The 16,274-nt window shown below is 37.0% G+C and overlaps 1 protein-coding gene and 1 long non-coding RNA gene across 3 annotated transcripts in view; both read left to right on the forward strand.

Annotated features, from left to right (window-relative positions):
- The window catches only part of LOC139970036 (NLR family CARD domain-containing protein 4-like), a 554,750-nt gene that overhangs the window by 345,406 nt on the left and 193,070 nt on the right, over positions 1-16,274 (forward strand). For both annotated transcript variants that reach the window (XM_071975614.1, XM_071975615.1), the window contains exon 7: positions 2,890-2,966. In XM_071975614.1, the coding sequence (XP_071831715.1) occupies positions 2,890-2,966 (77 nt within the window). The remainder of the gene's footprint in view (positions 1-2,889; positions 2,967-16,274) is intronic.
- LOC139970111 (uncharacterized) lies at positions 11,499-15,558 on the forward strand. The gene is made up of 3 exons (XR_011794014.1): positions 11,499-12,915; positions 13,710-13,825; positions 14,480-15,558. It is a non-coding gene; the product is annotated as an uncharacterized lncRNA (long non-coding RNA).

The raw sequence follows: 16,274 nt of genomic DNA on the forward strand, positions 1-16,274 counted from the left end.
CGGGGTTTTCCTCCCTTCAAATCGCAGCGAATAGGGTGAAAACATGTAAAGTAATTGTGTCTAAATATCGCGAATCTACGCTTTCAGAACGCATGAAGAGAAACATGAATACTCTACGCATAGACCTCTAGGCATAAGAATGCAATATAATAGTAAAGTAGAGGAGCCCTAATGTAACAGAAGCTAAGCTATCTTCGTAGGTATTTTACAGATGTTGTATTTTTAATTGTTTGAGACACTTCAGTAGGCCTACCTGCTTATTTATGATTCTGCGTCATGTTTTACTTTGTTCAACACTTACTTTTGGTGGGAAAAAGTTTTCATTTCGTACTGCAAAGAATCATATCTTTCTAATATGCAATTACGTAGCACCATGCATCTGCCTAACTGCCTAACCTTTGTTCATAGAAAGTATTGATGTCGCAGATCTGTACTTTGGAGACTTGAACAACAATCATAGGCCTACTGGAGAGTGAAATTTGGCGAGTAGATTTTTAGTCACGGTCGCCAAATAGCGATTACTTTCAAAAATAATTGTCGAGGCCTGAAAAACTTCCCAACATGATTTCTCATGGTAAAAATCATGGATACTTTTCATACATGGTATATGGATTTGCCATATTGAATACAAGAATCCTAAATGAGTGTGAGGTCAAATCTCCTATAGGTCACCAGAGGTCAAACTCTGAAAAACATTTTACATGATATGTAACGATGGAAATCGTGGATACCTCTAATACTTGGTGTGTGGATTCATAACATCGAGTACAAGACCCCTATTGTTTTGGAGGTGTGTATAGCCACGTACAGTAGACTGACCTGTGTTATCATGCCATATTGGAATTGTAACAGCTTGTTCTGGTTATACTTACAAGCAGAAGTTTAGTGTATTGAAGTCATCGAAATCTCAATGCATTTTGCATTCGGGTTATCTTTGGAAAGGAGGGGTGGGGTGGGCTCCAAATATGACTTGCGTCCGTTGGGAGGGGTCTAAACGGGGAGAACCCTTTTATTAAAATATAACCTTTAATAAATAGTTTTCAATGCTGTAGCAATATAAATTATTAGTTCAACAATTATTTCCAGTATTTTGCCTCCATGTGTACATTGAGTTGTTATGTCCGCTATAGCCCTTACAGTATATATAACATTAATGAAATATTCGAAAGCGCCTGCTTAACCAGTCACTGGATAGATACAGAAAACTAACGATTGTAAGAACAAGTTTTACATACGAAATAGCAGTATCTATGCGTTAATTATGCTAATTAGATACAAGGTACGTAACCTATATATTTTCTTTCCATTGTCCGGAGTAGTGTTTTACATAGAACTGGGCAATTCAGGTATAAGATAAGGTGATACTGAGCTAGACTTTAACATATTTATTGGATATTATGCACTATCTGTTACAGGTTAATCCAGATAATTTCATTTCATGCTCGATAAACTCAAGTGCCCTCTTATTGTTGTGTGTTTGTAACAAGTGCCTTCATGTCTAAAAATTTGCTATCTGGCTTCAAAATAATAATAATGATAAAATATGCAGTTCAAAAGTATCGGTATAAAGACAACTGTTGCTAAAAACATTCAAATACGGTACTTGAGCCTGTGGAAAGGAATGCACAGATTATTTAATTTGAGAGGGTTTCAGATAATTTGACAGTCTAGCGGTTTCTTGCGTAAAATCAAAGTCACTTGCTCCACTTCCCCTCAGTGTTTGTACCTGCACTTCCAATAAAACTTTTCTTTTGTGAATCAACGACGATGGCATTAGTGTATTCTTAACAAAGTATGACCAGGAAGTCTTAATAACTCCTCGGTATGAAGGGGGTCGGATATTTTAGACACATGCAACTCTTCATTGAGAACATAGTTGAATAGGAAGATTCGATTGTGTAATGGTTAAGGTCATTATTATCAACTCCACAGAAATGTTATAATTTTGTACAATTTGATTTAGATCAATGACAAAAAACAATGCGCGTAATGTGATCAAATTATTGAAGGTAGATATTGAATAAATACTTAAATAACGTTGGTATATCATATAATAGTAACAATTTGTGTTTAACTCCAACCCGAGATGACAAATTGTTGCGCCTAGTAAAGAATGTTGCGCCGAGTAAAGAATGTTGCTATGTCCTCGACCCTCCTATCCCTCTACCTTCTATTTCTCCTCCATTTTAGTGCAAGATTGTGCAGGTTTGTCAGTCCGAAATTACGTTGAAAAATGTAATTTGTAGCATCTTAAACTATTCTGAGATTAAGTAACAAGATTCATAATTTCTAGATTTTATATTTTACCACTGCACTCTAACAATCTCAGACATTTAGTTCTCATTTAAAAGTGAGAAGGATTCACGAAAACTATCTATATTATCAATCAATTTACCGAAAATAACATACAATATAAATCATGTGATCCGAGCGGAAAATGTCAAGCGGTTGTTACAAGGATTTGCTCCGTTTACTTAGTTTATTGTGTACAATGTTGTTTTTCTACATGTTTGAACAACTTTAAATGAATTGATAATTTAAGCAATACAGACAGTTAGCCAATTCTGATCATGTGGACAGCTATACTTTTCAAAGTTACTACCAACCGCATATAATTTGCATACAGTAGAGCAGTTCCAACTATCATTATTATTATTGGCAAAACTATATCCATTCTAATTTATTTTTCTTGGAATCGTTGAAACACGAGACTCGTGATTATAATTAATTCTGATCAGAATGATCACCAGATATGGTTAATTACCTTGTTATTTGTTGTCTACTTTGTTGTTTATCTTCATTGATTTAGTAAACAATAGACCTGACTAGGAGGGCATTCCTCTACGTCTTCTACATCTTACGCGATGATTACTCTACTTCTCTCCGTAGGTTTGTTGGATACCATATGCCAGACACTATTCCGGTTGGATCCATTCCATCATCCTTGAAATCAAGAAATGTGAAAGGTATTGTCAAAATGACGTCATAATGGACACACTTAAAATTTCTTACATTTAATTAAAGGCTTTACTATAACTATGTGAATTTATTTTGAGTTGTTGATTGTTGTTAATTCACAAACAAGAGAGTAATGAATCAGCAACACATGATTGCCATTTTATATGAAGGAGACACCCAGAACAGAGTCTTGTGATAGTAAACAACAAACTGAATAATAGAAATGTAACAACACTTAATATATTGCTAAGCTTAGTTGATTTAAGAGATAAGTCATGTTCCTTTCATTTCGCTCCTTCGAGGTCACTGCACTAGAAGATGTTTTGTGAGCAGCCATCACATCAATTGATGCTTTAAATGTTTTTACAAAAAGTAGTTGTATCACACACTTTGGACAACTTAAGTACACAGCGACAATGATAAGATAAAACACTCGTTCTGCAGTTTTGTACAGGAACAGAGGGTTGTCAAAGCCGACATCATATATATATGGAGGAGGGTGGGGAGGGGGTCTGTGGTCGTTCCCCAGAAAAAGGGCAAGTTTAGACTTCAAATGATACAGTCTGAGTCATAGTTTGACTTATATGACCTGACTTACGTCCAATATCTAAGTCTAAACGCAACATTGTGTTTTAACTATTCTTAGTTAGTTTGAAATGCGTGGTGGTGGGGTGGGGGGGGGGTTGGGGTAACACCACATCATCACTTTGATCGACGCTTGAAAATAGTACAATTTACATGTATTGGCGAACATTAACATCCATTCATGATTTGCCTTGAACAAATATTAGTAGAAATAAAATGTCGGTAATGATATGAGGGAAAGCATTTAGAACTATATGTGAATTTAAACCATATTTTTAGCTCATACCAGCATGCTGGTGTGAGCTATTGTTACAGTGCGGCGTCTATCACTCTATCATTCTATCACTCTATCACTCTATCCGTCAACAATTGGCAAAACCGCTCCCACTCGCACAGTGTTTGATGGAATTTCATGAAACTTGGACACAAGGACCATTAGGTATAGGTCCATCAGAGATGGTCCGAAATTTGGGGTCAAAGGTCACCTGTGGGCCGTAATGGGCCATTTTGTGGAAATACGCAAAATGCTTCTTCTCCTACAGATTCCATGGTACAATGTTGAGGGTTTGTCACGATAGTACTATGGAAGTTTTACCTTCAGGGTGTTCATGAATTTGAGATCAAAGATCAACTAGGGGTCTTTTGTGGCCCAGGCCGCAGCCCTATATTTTCAAATTGCTCCTGTTCGTACAGTGTATGGCCAGTTATAATGAAACTTGGTCACAACGTTTCTCAGGATGAGACTTACGAGGGGTGTTCAGAAAATTGAGGTCAAATGTCATTTAGGGGGTCATCGGGGGTCATTCTTTGTAATATTTTCAAATATCTCAATCTCCTCAAGATTTTGATGGATCACATTCAAAGTTGAACTGATGATTGTTGGATTGTGTATGAATAAGGTGATGCCTAATAATTTTTGGTCAAAAGTTAATTAATTACAATTAATCCCCATTGTTTAAAGAAATCTGAGCCTTCACCTTTTGCCAAAGCTCCTCTAATTTGTCTCCCAGTCTCTGCAGTGTTTGTTTACATTTGTGGTTAAGCTCTGCAGAGGCTGTTAGTGGAATTAAAGCAGGACTGGGAGTTGTTATTAACTGTTGAACTGTAAGCATGAGAGCCCAATAGCCAATCAGCACTTGCCGATTCTTAGAAGTCTTTGAGCCTGAGGTATGTAGTCAGCCAGCCAAAATTTTGGCAAGGAGTGCTTCAGGTCTGCTCAGGTAGAGGGGAGAAAGTTTAATAGGGTAGGTCAGTGGTATTGTATTGTTTGAAAGAGTGGGGAAAATAGGATTTAAAGGGGGAAAATAGGAATTATAGCCAGTGGTGAAGCCAGGATTCTGCTAATGGAGGGAGGGGGGGGGGGTTAGCCCTCATGGGCCCAAAATTGGTGGAATCTGAAAAATGGCCTGAAATTTGGTGGGCCATAAATTTTTGTGGGCCCTACATTTTTAAGCTCGAAAAGGTATGAGCTTCTGCACCATTAGTGCTCTAGTTTTTTATTTTATTAATACACTTACGAAAGTAAAGTACTCCCTTACGTCTACATTCCTCAGATTCGGATAATATTTGGATAATAAATGATGCAGCTTCCAGAGGCTTCGCCCCCTGACCCCCCCCCCCCCCCCCCTTAACGGGACATAACGATACTATCCGCTGAAAATTGAGTTATTCTCTTAGATAGATTTCTGTGTTTCAAAATTTCTTCAAGAGAACGAAAAATATCTTCAAAGGGTGCAGCTTAAGTCCAGCGGATCCCCACCAACGTACTTGGAATACATTATAGATAACTATAATTTATTTATTACATTTGTTTGTGTTTTAGTGCTTTAAACTCGCTACGAGAGAACAAGGGATATCACCAATGCAAAAACTTCAGGGGGCTTCCCCTCGTGGAGCCAACCAGGGCTTGAAATATATTCCAGAGAAAGCCCCTCGACCCCGCTTGAGCTCTCAGAAACGTTCTATAGTTGAGCTTCTTCCTGACAACCCAACCTAAATATGCAGCTTCCGGGGACTTCGCATCACACCCTTTAATAACATTAATAAACTATCAAAGAAAATATCTAATTTACATTTTTGGTCTGTAAATCTGCATACAAAGCGAAAAGTGCATAAAGCAGGATGAATGCGAGTACTAGTTTAATTTTGTAGCCATCAATATACATATTGTGTATCGATTCGGTACCGCTTTACATCGGTATTATATACTTAATGAGGTAATTATGTATACTTTATTCCATTTAACGCGTGTTATCTGTCTTAACTTCATATTTTTGTTTGATTTTTGCCGATATGCTAAACTGTCAGAAAGAAAAATTAAATAATAGAGTAACTACTAATCTTGCAAGTGGATTCAGATACAACTCAAGTATTTTTATTCATCGGTCAACCAGGGACGTAGCTAAGGCCTGATCATTGGGGGGGGGGGGGGAGTGTAGTGGCTGAAATTCCAACTGGATGTTTTATGAAGCCAGAAAATTCCGACTGCTGCCTCCCCCCCCCCCCCCCCCCCGCCACTCGTCAACGATACGGCAAGTATCAGTTCAGAACTTGTTCCGAACTTTTTTCGATACATTTGTACCACTGGCCTTCACTTCACAAACTTAATAATCACTCTGGTTGAGCAAGTAAGCAACTGAGTATACGTTTTCTGCTTGAAGGCTACATAGACTACTATTAAATACAAAAGCTATATTAATGTAACAAAGGGGAAAACTGTTTTTTCTTCAACAAATTATATTCGACGACATAGTGAATTACCAAAAAACACCGGGTTTTTTCCTAGCGCGCTTAATATATATATATTTTTTTTTTTGGGGGGGGGGGAGGGCGGCGGGGCTTTTTATCACTCACATGAACAATCTGCCTATCATCTTCGTCAAGGACCAAGATGATAGGCAGATGATAGGAGGTCTTAAAAATAAGTATAAAAACATACTGTAAAAACATACAGTTTTCAGTGGTTGCAGTTCTCATCTAGGCCTTTATATCAATTCGATATGCACCTATTCGGTGACGATATACGCCAACCCTTACTAACTAGTAATAACCTGATAGTTGACTCTACTCTAAGATGAATAAACAAAGTTTGCAGATAAACAAGTACAACCGTGACTAAAACTAGTAGTGTTTTTGTGGCAGCCATATGCATATAAAATAGCTATAAAGGGCGCTAGTATTCAATTTTAGTCAGTCTGACTCTGCCAATGCGAAACGTAGCCGGGAAATATCCCTAGGGCGGGAGGATGCAGTTAGGAACATATTAAGTATCACCCACATGTTACATACCAAATTAATTGAGAGGTTTTTCAACATCATGGATTTTTCGGCCACTGTACAATTGCGATAATCAGTTGTAAACCTAGCCTAGGGCCCAATGGAGTTTGGAAAAGCCGATACATTAAAGAATATAATTTGTACAACAAAAACATGTAGGAAATCATCAAAAAGTTCAATTTTAAGCCAATCTCCGAACACTTTTTTCACTGCTCAAACCTTAGTTATTTGATATAAACCTCCTAACGTTTTTATGGTCAGTACTTCTGAGGAAGATAATTGTCTACTCCTAAGCTATACATTATTTTGTGGGCCCGATTCCGCGAACAAAAATAACAACTGAACTATTTCTATAAAATATATTCCAGTCTAATTTTGGCCAACGTAGTCTTACACCTATCTTCTACAACTGTATAAGATGTAATTGTCTGAAATATAAAATACGAACCAATTTTGGCCAAGATTGAAGAGTTCGGTGAGACGTACCAAGTAACGTACTGTAACGGTTACAACTAGTACTGACTAGCATTGGGTGTTGTAATTGTATACAATATATATAATGTATATACCAGCGACGTAGCCAGGAATTTGCAAGGGGATGCACATTTTGCGATTGATATGGGGAGGGGTCTATAAGAGGAGGGGGTGTTCTGTTTTGAACATTTGAAGGTCCTTAGATGCAATTTGGAGCAATGTTTTGTCAGTTTCATCATGATCTTATGATATTATATTATCAGCAGATTTTGTTTCCGTTTTGAATTATTCTTTCAGAAAGACAAACATAGTGCTCTTTTACAATTTTTCCAGTAGGATGATTCTTGTTTATTGTCCAATGTCTGGACTTTAATACATTTGACGAACTTAACTGATAGACAATATATACTCTCGTATTTAGCAGTGTAATAATTATTTATAGGAAGCGCGTATCACGTACGATTGCTAGCTTAGCTTCAAAACATGCTGTTCGTGCAACAACTTATGACGAATCATAGAAAGGATGAGAACGCAAGTTGTCGTCGTTGTTGTGCATACGGTTCGTGACTCTCCACCGAGTGCGTTTAGGTAGGCTATATGTATTTTATTACGCAGTGGCCAAGTGGCCAACTGTTGGCTGGTAATAGGCTATAGGCTATAGGCTAAACATAGCTAATTGCATCTGCCAAACTAAGTAGCTGAATCAGTAGGCCTAAATATTACTACGATTATAATCGAGTTAACGGAGCTGACGAGTATTCAAGATCAAAAGAGCACTGACAAAATACCATGCCAAAAAAACAAACAGTATTTATATTTTTTTCGACACTGAAAGGGGGAGCAGCTGCTCCCGCTGCTCCCACTGGCTACGTCTCTGATATATACTCAACTTACTTGAAGCTAGCGAACAGGGTCAACCCACCCAATAACAAAATTAGTACATAAATAAACCGAATTGAAGCTGGTGAACGTTGTACGGTAGTTCTTTAGGCATTAATTTTAATATATTCAAATTCATACGAAGGTTTGTATGGTGGAGTATAAGGATCGCGAGATACAATTTCTCAAAGTGGCAAGGAAGACGTGGTAAATATGACTGATCAACTCTTATTTTCTGTAACGATTTTTATGAAGCGAACATCGATTTTTAGCCAAATTACGTCATTTTCAGATTGACCTTTGAGCCCCACCCACTAAAAAAAATCACAGTGACCCCCCTTTTTATTTGTTTTATACACAAACGTATGGTCTTAGCTACATTTCAATACCTAATTGAATGTTGTAGGATGTAGGATGCTTGAGTACTATTTTTTTTTTAAATTCAATGATTATTTGGGTCGATATCGACCAAATTTTGACCTAACTTTTTTCAAATTTTAGGTCATTCACAATCACAGGAATATATGAATAGGCCTAGGTGAATTAGACTGCGACAGTCGGAAATTCCGACATTCGTACTCCAATTTTCCAACTATCGTCATTTTCACCAGGCTTGGGTGGTGAGACACCCCACCCCCTCTCTTTAGCGGCGTCCCTGCGGTCAACGCGTAAATACAAGAAAAGATCATTATTTTTTTTGGATTGAATGTTTTCAACTGTATGGTCTACCATCATGTCTACAGACGTCTAAAACAAATTGTAGACGTTATTATTCGGCGCGTAACCAGGATTTTCTAACCCGGGAGCGCGACTTACTATCCAAGTGGAGCGCCACTTTCAGTTGGAGCGTAGCGTACAGAACATTTCTGGTTTTGATACCCCCCCCCCCCCCCACAGATCACCGGAAATGGCACTTCTCGGGCTGAAAAATGACCAACCAGATGTACACTTTTGTCTGAGAACCAAGTATTTCCCAATAGTTTTAATTTTTATCCATAACCTATTTGAAGATTGTCACCAGTCACACATCATGTTCGACCTCATAGCATCTACTGTGAATCATTGATATTGAAGGTGATTCTACGTTGCGACCCACAATATCCGTCAGCCCCACTTTTCAAGGTTGTAAGCCCATTATTTGTTCAGAGTTTGAAAATTTTTCTCGTGAATAAATTCATTTCAAAACATACCCATAATGTTGCACAGAATTCCATCTATGGACAACCAATATAGATGAACCTTCTTCAACCCCTAACAGACTGGTCAAAATTGCACGAGTATAGGGGGAAGTATGATAAAGAATGTTTGTCAGGGAATTTCGAAAATTCAGACAATTAATTTAAGTAATTAAATTAATTGGTCTACAAATATTAAAACCTAACGGCTGCTATTAAACTTGGCGGGGGGGGGGGGGGGTGGGGCTGCAAATATTTTTGTGAAAATTTTGGCAATAAACTGAGACTTTTTCGGGCACCTACTAAAAGGAAAATAAATCGCAATGATGCAGCTAAAGAAAATCAATAGATTAAAAAAAAATCTCCTTGGTAATTAAAATAAAGTTCTTAGCTTGCCCGACTAATTCGCCATTTCGGTAATAACACGGCAAATGATTGTATAAGGACGTTTCAAAACTAAACATTTTCAAAAGGGGAGGGGGACACCCCCTCCCCTTACACCCCTCCCCCATTTCAGTCACCATTTCCAGATCCGTCGGCAAATCAAATTTGACTTAAAATATGCACGAGATTGCATCTTAGGACGTTTCAAAAGTAAACATTTTCCAAAGGGGAGTGGGAGACACCCTCCCCTTACACCCCTCCCCCATTTCAGTCACCACTTCCAGATCCGTCGGCAAATCAAATTTGACTTAATATATGCACCAGATTGCATCTAAGGACGTTTCAAAACTAAACATTTTCCAAAGGGAGGGGGAGACACCCTCCCCTTACACCCCTCCCCCATTTCAGTCACCACTTCCAGATCTGTCGGCAAATCAAATTTGACTTAAAATATGCACCAGATTGCATCTAAGGACGTTTCAAAACTAAACATTTTCCAAAGGGAGGGGGAGACACCCTCCCCTTACACCCCTCCCCCATTTCAGTCACCACTTCCAGATCAAATTCAAATTCTCCACACCCCCCAACAAAAACCCCTTCGCTACGCCCCTGCTTACAAGTGTATATCTTTTCTTTCGTTCACCGTTATTTTTTGTTGTTTATTTCGGACCATAGTCTGAATTTTCGTGAAACGAAAACTCGCCGGCCTGCCAAAACCCTGATAGTTCCGCCCCCCTCCCCCCACAGTTAAACAACATTATGCTATCTTTAAAAGAATTGTCTGGTAGCCCATAGACGTTACCTTAAAAAACAATCAATAATTTTCCAATTATGCGTTTGACAGAGAAACGATTTTTTAATCGTTGAGGATGGATATTTCAAATATACTTGAACAGTTGAGAACGTGACGTCATCTTCGAAATGCAGATTGCGACATAACCCACGCTCCATACAGTTCCTGCAGTAATCACAACAAATACCGCGTTTGAATACAGATTAATTTCTTTGTTAATTTTCGGTGAAATTCAATATAAATTATATGTTTTACAAAATCGTTGAGCCGTCATATACAGTAATGTAGTGCATCGGTGTTTTCGTGATTTGTGTGTAACATGACGTTAGGTTGAACAGAAGATTCTTCGTTGTTTATCATTTTGCTGTAAAGTTGATCAGTGAATTTTATTTCAGCAATATTTCCCAATATCAGGCTCATTTCTTATTGGAACTAGATTGCTCTTCTCTGTCTCCCCGAACGAGTGTTGTGGTCCAGCAGTTTTATATATTCTTTTTGTTTAAGTATGTCAGTTTGTACTTTATTTGGCTGACCGTTCTGCCGTAGCCTTTCTCTTCCATTCGCATACAGATATCTCGGTAGACAGGAGCGTTGCGGCTTGTCCCATCAAGTTTCGACATAGTATTTGCGTCGCACCAAATGCCAAGCAATGCGAATACTTTATCGTCCGACCACATACTTCGCTCAGTGTACTTCTGCGACATATTGTAAAGGAAAATATCGATAATAATAATAATAATAATAATAATAATAATAATAATAATAATAATAATAATAATAATAATAATAATAATAATAATAATAATAATAATAATAATAATAATAATAATAATAATAATAATAATGATAATGATAATGATAATGATAATGATAATGATAATGATAATGATAATGATAATGATAATGATAATGATAATGATAATGATAATGATAATGATAATGATAATGATAATGATAATGATAATGATAATGATACACTCTAAAAACTGTTGGGCAAAAGTGGTTGAGCAAACAAAGCATTGCCCAATATGAGTAAATATTAACCAACAACTGAGTAAAAGAAATTACACAACTGATATGGGTAAACTTTGTTGTGCAAAAATTAAGATGTAGTTTATTGTTACTTTCTGTTGGGCAAACAAGCTTGATTTGCCCAATGTTGTGCAAAAACCAGCATTTTCGCGCCATTACTATACTGGTACTCTGCGCGATGTGCATGCATCATGAGTAGATCGTATATAGTGAAAGTACACAATGGCTGACGAAAAGTTGTTAGCGCTATACTCAAAGAGGTGGGAAATGCCATTGTTATGTGCTACATTTGAAGGTGAGCGTAAAGAAAAACAATCCTCTGCTTGGGGTGTGCATCGAACACTGCGATCTCTACATATAGTGGTATCGAATGATCGTTCGTTCTCTCGGTGGCACATGTAGGTTATACCAGGCATACGTAAAGGCTTCTAATACTAATTGTATTTCCAGCATAGTTGTATTACGTTAGGCTAGCTTGTAGTGAAGCGATTGACAGGCGCCACAGGCGCGCCCGCAAGTGTGTACTAGGTCTAAATTACTCACATTGTATTAACGTTGCGAACGCCTGTGTAATGCAGATCCTCGTCAACTTACGGTAAGCTATGCGTATGCAACAGGTCTCTCTAGCCTATATCTTGGCTAGACAAGGTTTCATTTTAGCACATTTGAGTTGTAAATCATAAATTGTACTCCGTTGTTTTCTTTAAGGTTTCATGCGGCAAATGACCACATTAACCCTTATTAGCATAACGTTAGACCTAGCATGTAATAACTTAGGCCTAATGTTAGACTTACACGTACAGTACGTTGTTAATGCTAGTAGTAGTACGTACATACAGTAGTATCATAATGGACCCTTCGAAGTCCGAACACTTTAGCACTAAAATGCTCCAGAATTGTATTTGTACACACTTCTTTTAAAATGATACTATCGATGGCAGAAGAAACATTCTCGTTAGCAAAAAAGTCGCTTCGTAGGTTTCGTCAAATTGATCCTATTGTATTTGTGCCATGGTGAAATTATGCATTCGTTAGGGGTGTCCGAACTTCGAGGGTTTTCGAACTTAGAAGTAGCCTAGGTTAGGCCTGGCATTTAATGAGTTCTAGGCTATAATAATATTAGTATAGCATAGAACATCAGTGCTCGTAATGTTATAGGCCTATAATGCTGTATGCATATTTTTCTCTTTCCTACAGGTAGAACAGGACTTCGAATTATTACAAATACCAATTAACTGCCAACAAATTATACAACAGAGTGGGATATATGACGATGGACATCTTGTGCTATACAGGCGATCATCCTAAACTGGCCGAACTTTTTGCATTTAGAGAAGACGTTGGATGCACTGACTGATGGTAAGCCTAATTTAATGTAGTCGTGGCCTGTGAATTCATTGCTAGCTTCACTTAGAGCTTATGCCATGACAATAGAGTTTCTCTTTCCAGTATATCTGTAAAGATGGGTCACAATTTGGATTTATTTTCAAAATATATTTTTGGTGGATTGTTACTTTTTAAAAATCTATCAAAATCAACTGATCTGAATGGACCAAATCAGGTTAATGTCAATGGTGGCTTCTGAACCTTTCTGCAAACTTTCTCCAATCATTGCACTCAATATGATTAATTGGCTACTATTTTTTTTGTAGTCGCTTTCGGCTTTCTGTGTGGTTGAAGTGAGACCCAGCCCTGTTATAATATTAACTTAATGACAGTCACTTGGACATGTATCAGTGTTGTCTGTAGGTTCCACATAGGGTTTGAATAATTCTTTCAAAAATCTTTGGACAATTGTATTCAGATTTCAGTACAACTGTGTCAATGAAAGGTTAGCACTATAGGCTTTTTCATTTTTTTCCTTCAAAATCTTATCAAATTTGACTTGAAATTAGTGTGTAGGGTAGGTAATTAAGTCTTCTAATACAAATGTGTAGGTCCCCTATGAGTACACATGCCACATTAACTTTCATGTTGCTGTTAATAATGTGTATGAGCATAAAGTTGTGGAGCACATTTAGGGCAGTGTAGATCCCTTGAATTTTATCCTCAGTACTTGAAGTTTTATATGGTCAGACTATAGTGTGCCTTATTAATGTTTCTGTCGTTTATACCTGCAAGCATTCTCATTTCTTGCCTTAATCTCTTTACAGATGAAAAGAAGAACTTAGCTTTCTCTCTGTTGCCATTGCTTTTTCAAGGACGGGCAAAGAAAAGCGGATCTACTACGGTGACTAGTTGCCTTCAAGCATTCATAGACGATCAGCCAGTAAGCAAAATCATTAATTATATTTTAAGTAAAATTCTTTTGGTGGTACACCTTTTGGTTCATACCAGCTCAGCTGATAGTTTGTTTAACCTTATAAACTTGGTGTGTTGTTGTTTATAGTGAGCAGAAAAATGCTACTTATTGTGCTAGTGGTCAAAGGTCATTTGAGGTTAACAAGGGCCAAACACTTAAAACCTTGTAAATATGCTAACTTAAAAGGTGAAAGTTAGATGAATCTAATATGTGATGCACATAGGTTTGCCAAAATGAGTACATGAATCCCATTGATTATAGCTAGAGGTCAGAGGTCATTAGAAGCCACCAGTGCAATTTTTTTTAATTAAACTAGTAATGAAATGGGGGGAAGTATAAATAAATTTCATCGTCGGTATGTAAACCTTGGTCATAATAATGAAGTGATCCGGTACTTGACAGTGCAAGGGAAAGGTCATTTGACATTAATGGGGTGGGCGTTATTATACTTTGAAAACCTTGTCAAGATAAATATGTTGACTTTCTTGACCTGTTTTTTCTTTTAATTACACTGGTCCACAGTATCGTAGCATTGTGCAGAAGTCTTAAAACTCTGTCTATCCACCTGTTTTAGTTACATTTTATTTGCAACTCAAGGACTTTATTTTCTTTAATTTGCAGTCGGTGACAAGTGTTAGAGGACTACTGCAAGAAAATATCGAAGGATGAGCGACCACAGCCATTCATTCTGTGCTTAGGAGAGAGTAAAGGTTCCCCTCAGCATTTGTTTGTGATAATTGAGAGACATCCAGTAATGCAGTCCTCACTCCTCAAGGCAGTAGACTATTTGTTTTAAAGTCAGTATGTGTTGGACATTAACTTCCAAACTCAATGTAAGGGGATTTGGGAGTTTTTCCATGCTGAGGTATATGAACTTGGTTTTATCAAAAGTCGTTCACTGAGTGCCTTTGGAGCTTTCGTAGCAAACAGAAGTGTTTAAGGGTCAAAGTGTCTTGGAACAAACTTTTCAAATGGTTTCTCGGTATTAGCCTGACATTTTTACATTTTAAGGTTGCTTTTGTTTCATATATATTTACATATTAAAGGGAAATAGTAAATGTTTGCCTTGGTGAACTGTACCTACATAAAATCTGTATTTTTTTATGTGGGGGGGGGGGTGTGGTAGGGGGTAGATTTGTTATTGATACAGTGAAAGGTTGAGGCAGGGTTGGTTTATCAAACAAATATTCAATTTTGTGTGTTTATCAGATCAGGTGCCAGCAATGTCCCTATTATCACTTATAATTGTGATCTTGAAGCTGCTTTTATTTCTAATATGTAGAATCAATGTGGGATTTACAACCATTTGGCTTTTGTTTGAAATTATCAGTGATATTATATTCACTTATTAAGACCAGAGTTGCTTGAAAGAGACCAACATTAAGCTGTACATGATTGTGTGTTGCACCGGTACCTTGTGTAGTTGATGTCAACATACAGGAGGTCTTCTGTGGTCAACACATTTCAAGAACTGAAAATAGTAAACAATGGCAAAATATGGATAGCTGATAGTTTCAGCTTTAATAATGTTGATATGTGTTTATCCCCATTGTGAGTTTATGAAATTATTGCTTCGGATCGAAGTCACAAATCATTTAACTAGGTAAATAGAGGTCAAGCACTAAATGCTGTGAGAATTCATACTGGAGGAACAATCTGAAGTCGGCAAAGACCAGAAAAAATAAAAGTATGAAAACATATATTACTTGTTTGTTCTTTATCATTCTCTGTTTAAGCTTTATAACCTATTAAATAAAGCCAGTTGTATGAAAAATGTTACAATCCAATGTTTGTATTGTATTAGTTAAGCAACCACTTATTTTTAACTAGCTGTTGGGCAAGAATCATTGGGTAAAGAAAAATCCATTGGTAAAAGGTTTTACACAACCATTGGGCAAATCGGTGACCAACATTGTTGGGTAAAGGCATTGGGTAAAAGGTGTTGGGCAAAGATGTTGGGTATTTATTTAACCGTTTGCTGGGCAAAATCATTAACCAACTTAGTTGGGCACTTTTTTGCCCAATATCAACCAGGAGGCATACGGACCCAACGGATGTGTAAATAATTGCCCAGGTTGGGCAATAATTTGCCCAACAATTTTAAGAGTGTAATGATAATGATAATGATAATGATAATAATAATAATAATAATAATAATAATAATCATAATAATCATCATAATCATCATAATCATCATAATCATAATAATCATAATCATAATCATAATAATCATAATAATAATCATAATCATAATAATAATTAGTGTTCAAACGATTATGCTTTAACAGAAAATACCGATTACCGATTATTTTTTTCATAATCGGGCCGATTCCGATTCCGATTATTTGAGAAAGAGAAAATATCCCGTTTAAACGAATTCGGCAATAAGTATGTGATAGTAACAATTATTGTTGTG

The sequence above is a fragment of the Apostichopus japonicus genome, chromosome 7, assembly GCF_037975245.1.
Source record: "Apostichopus japonicus isolate 1M-3 chromosome 7, ASM3797524v1, whole genome shotgun sequence".
NCBI lineage: Eukaryota > Metazoa > Echinodermata > Holothuroidea > Aspidochirotida > Stichopodidae > Apostichopus > Apostichopus japonicus.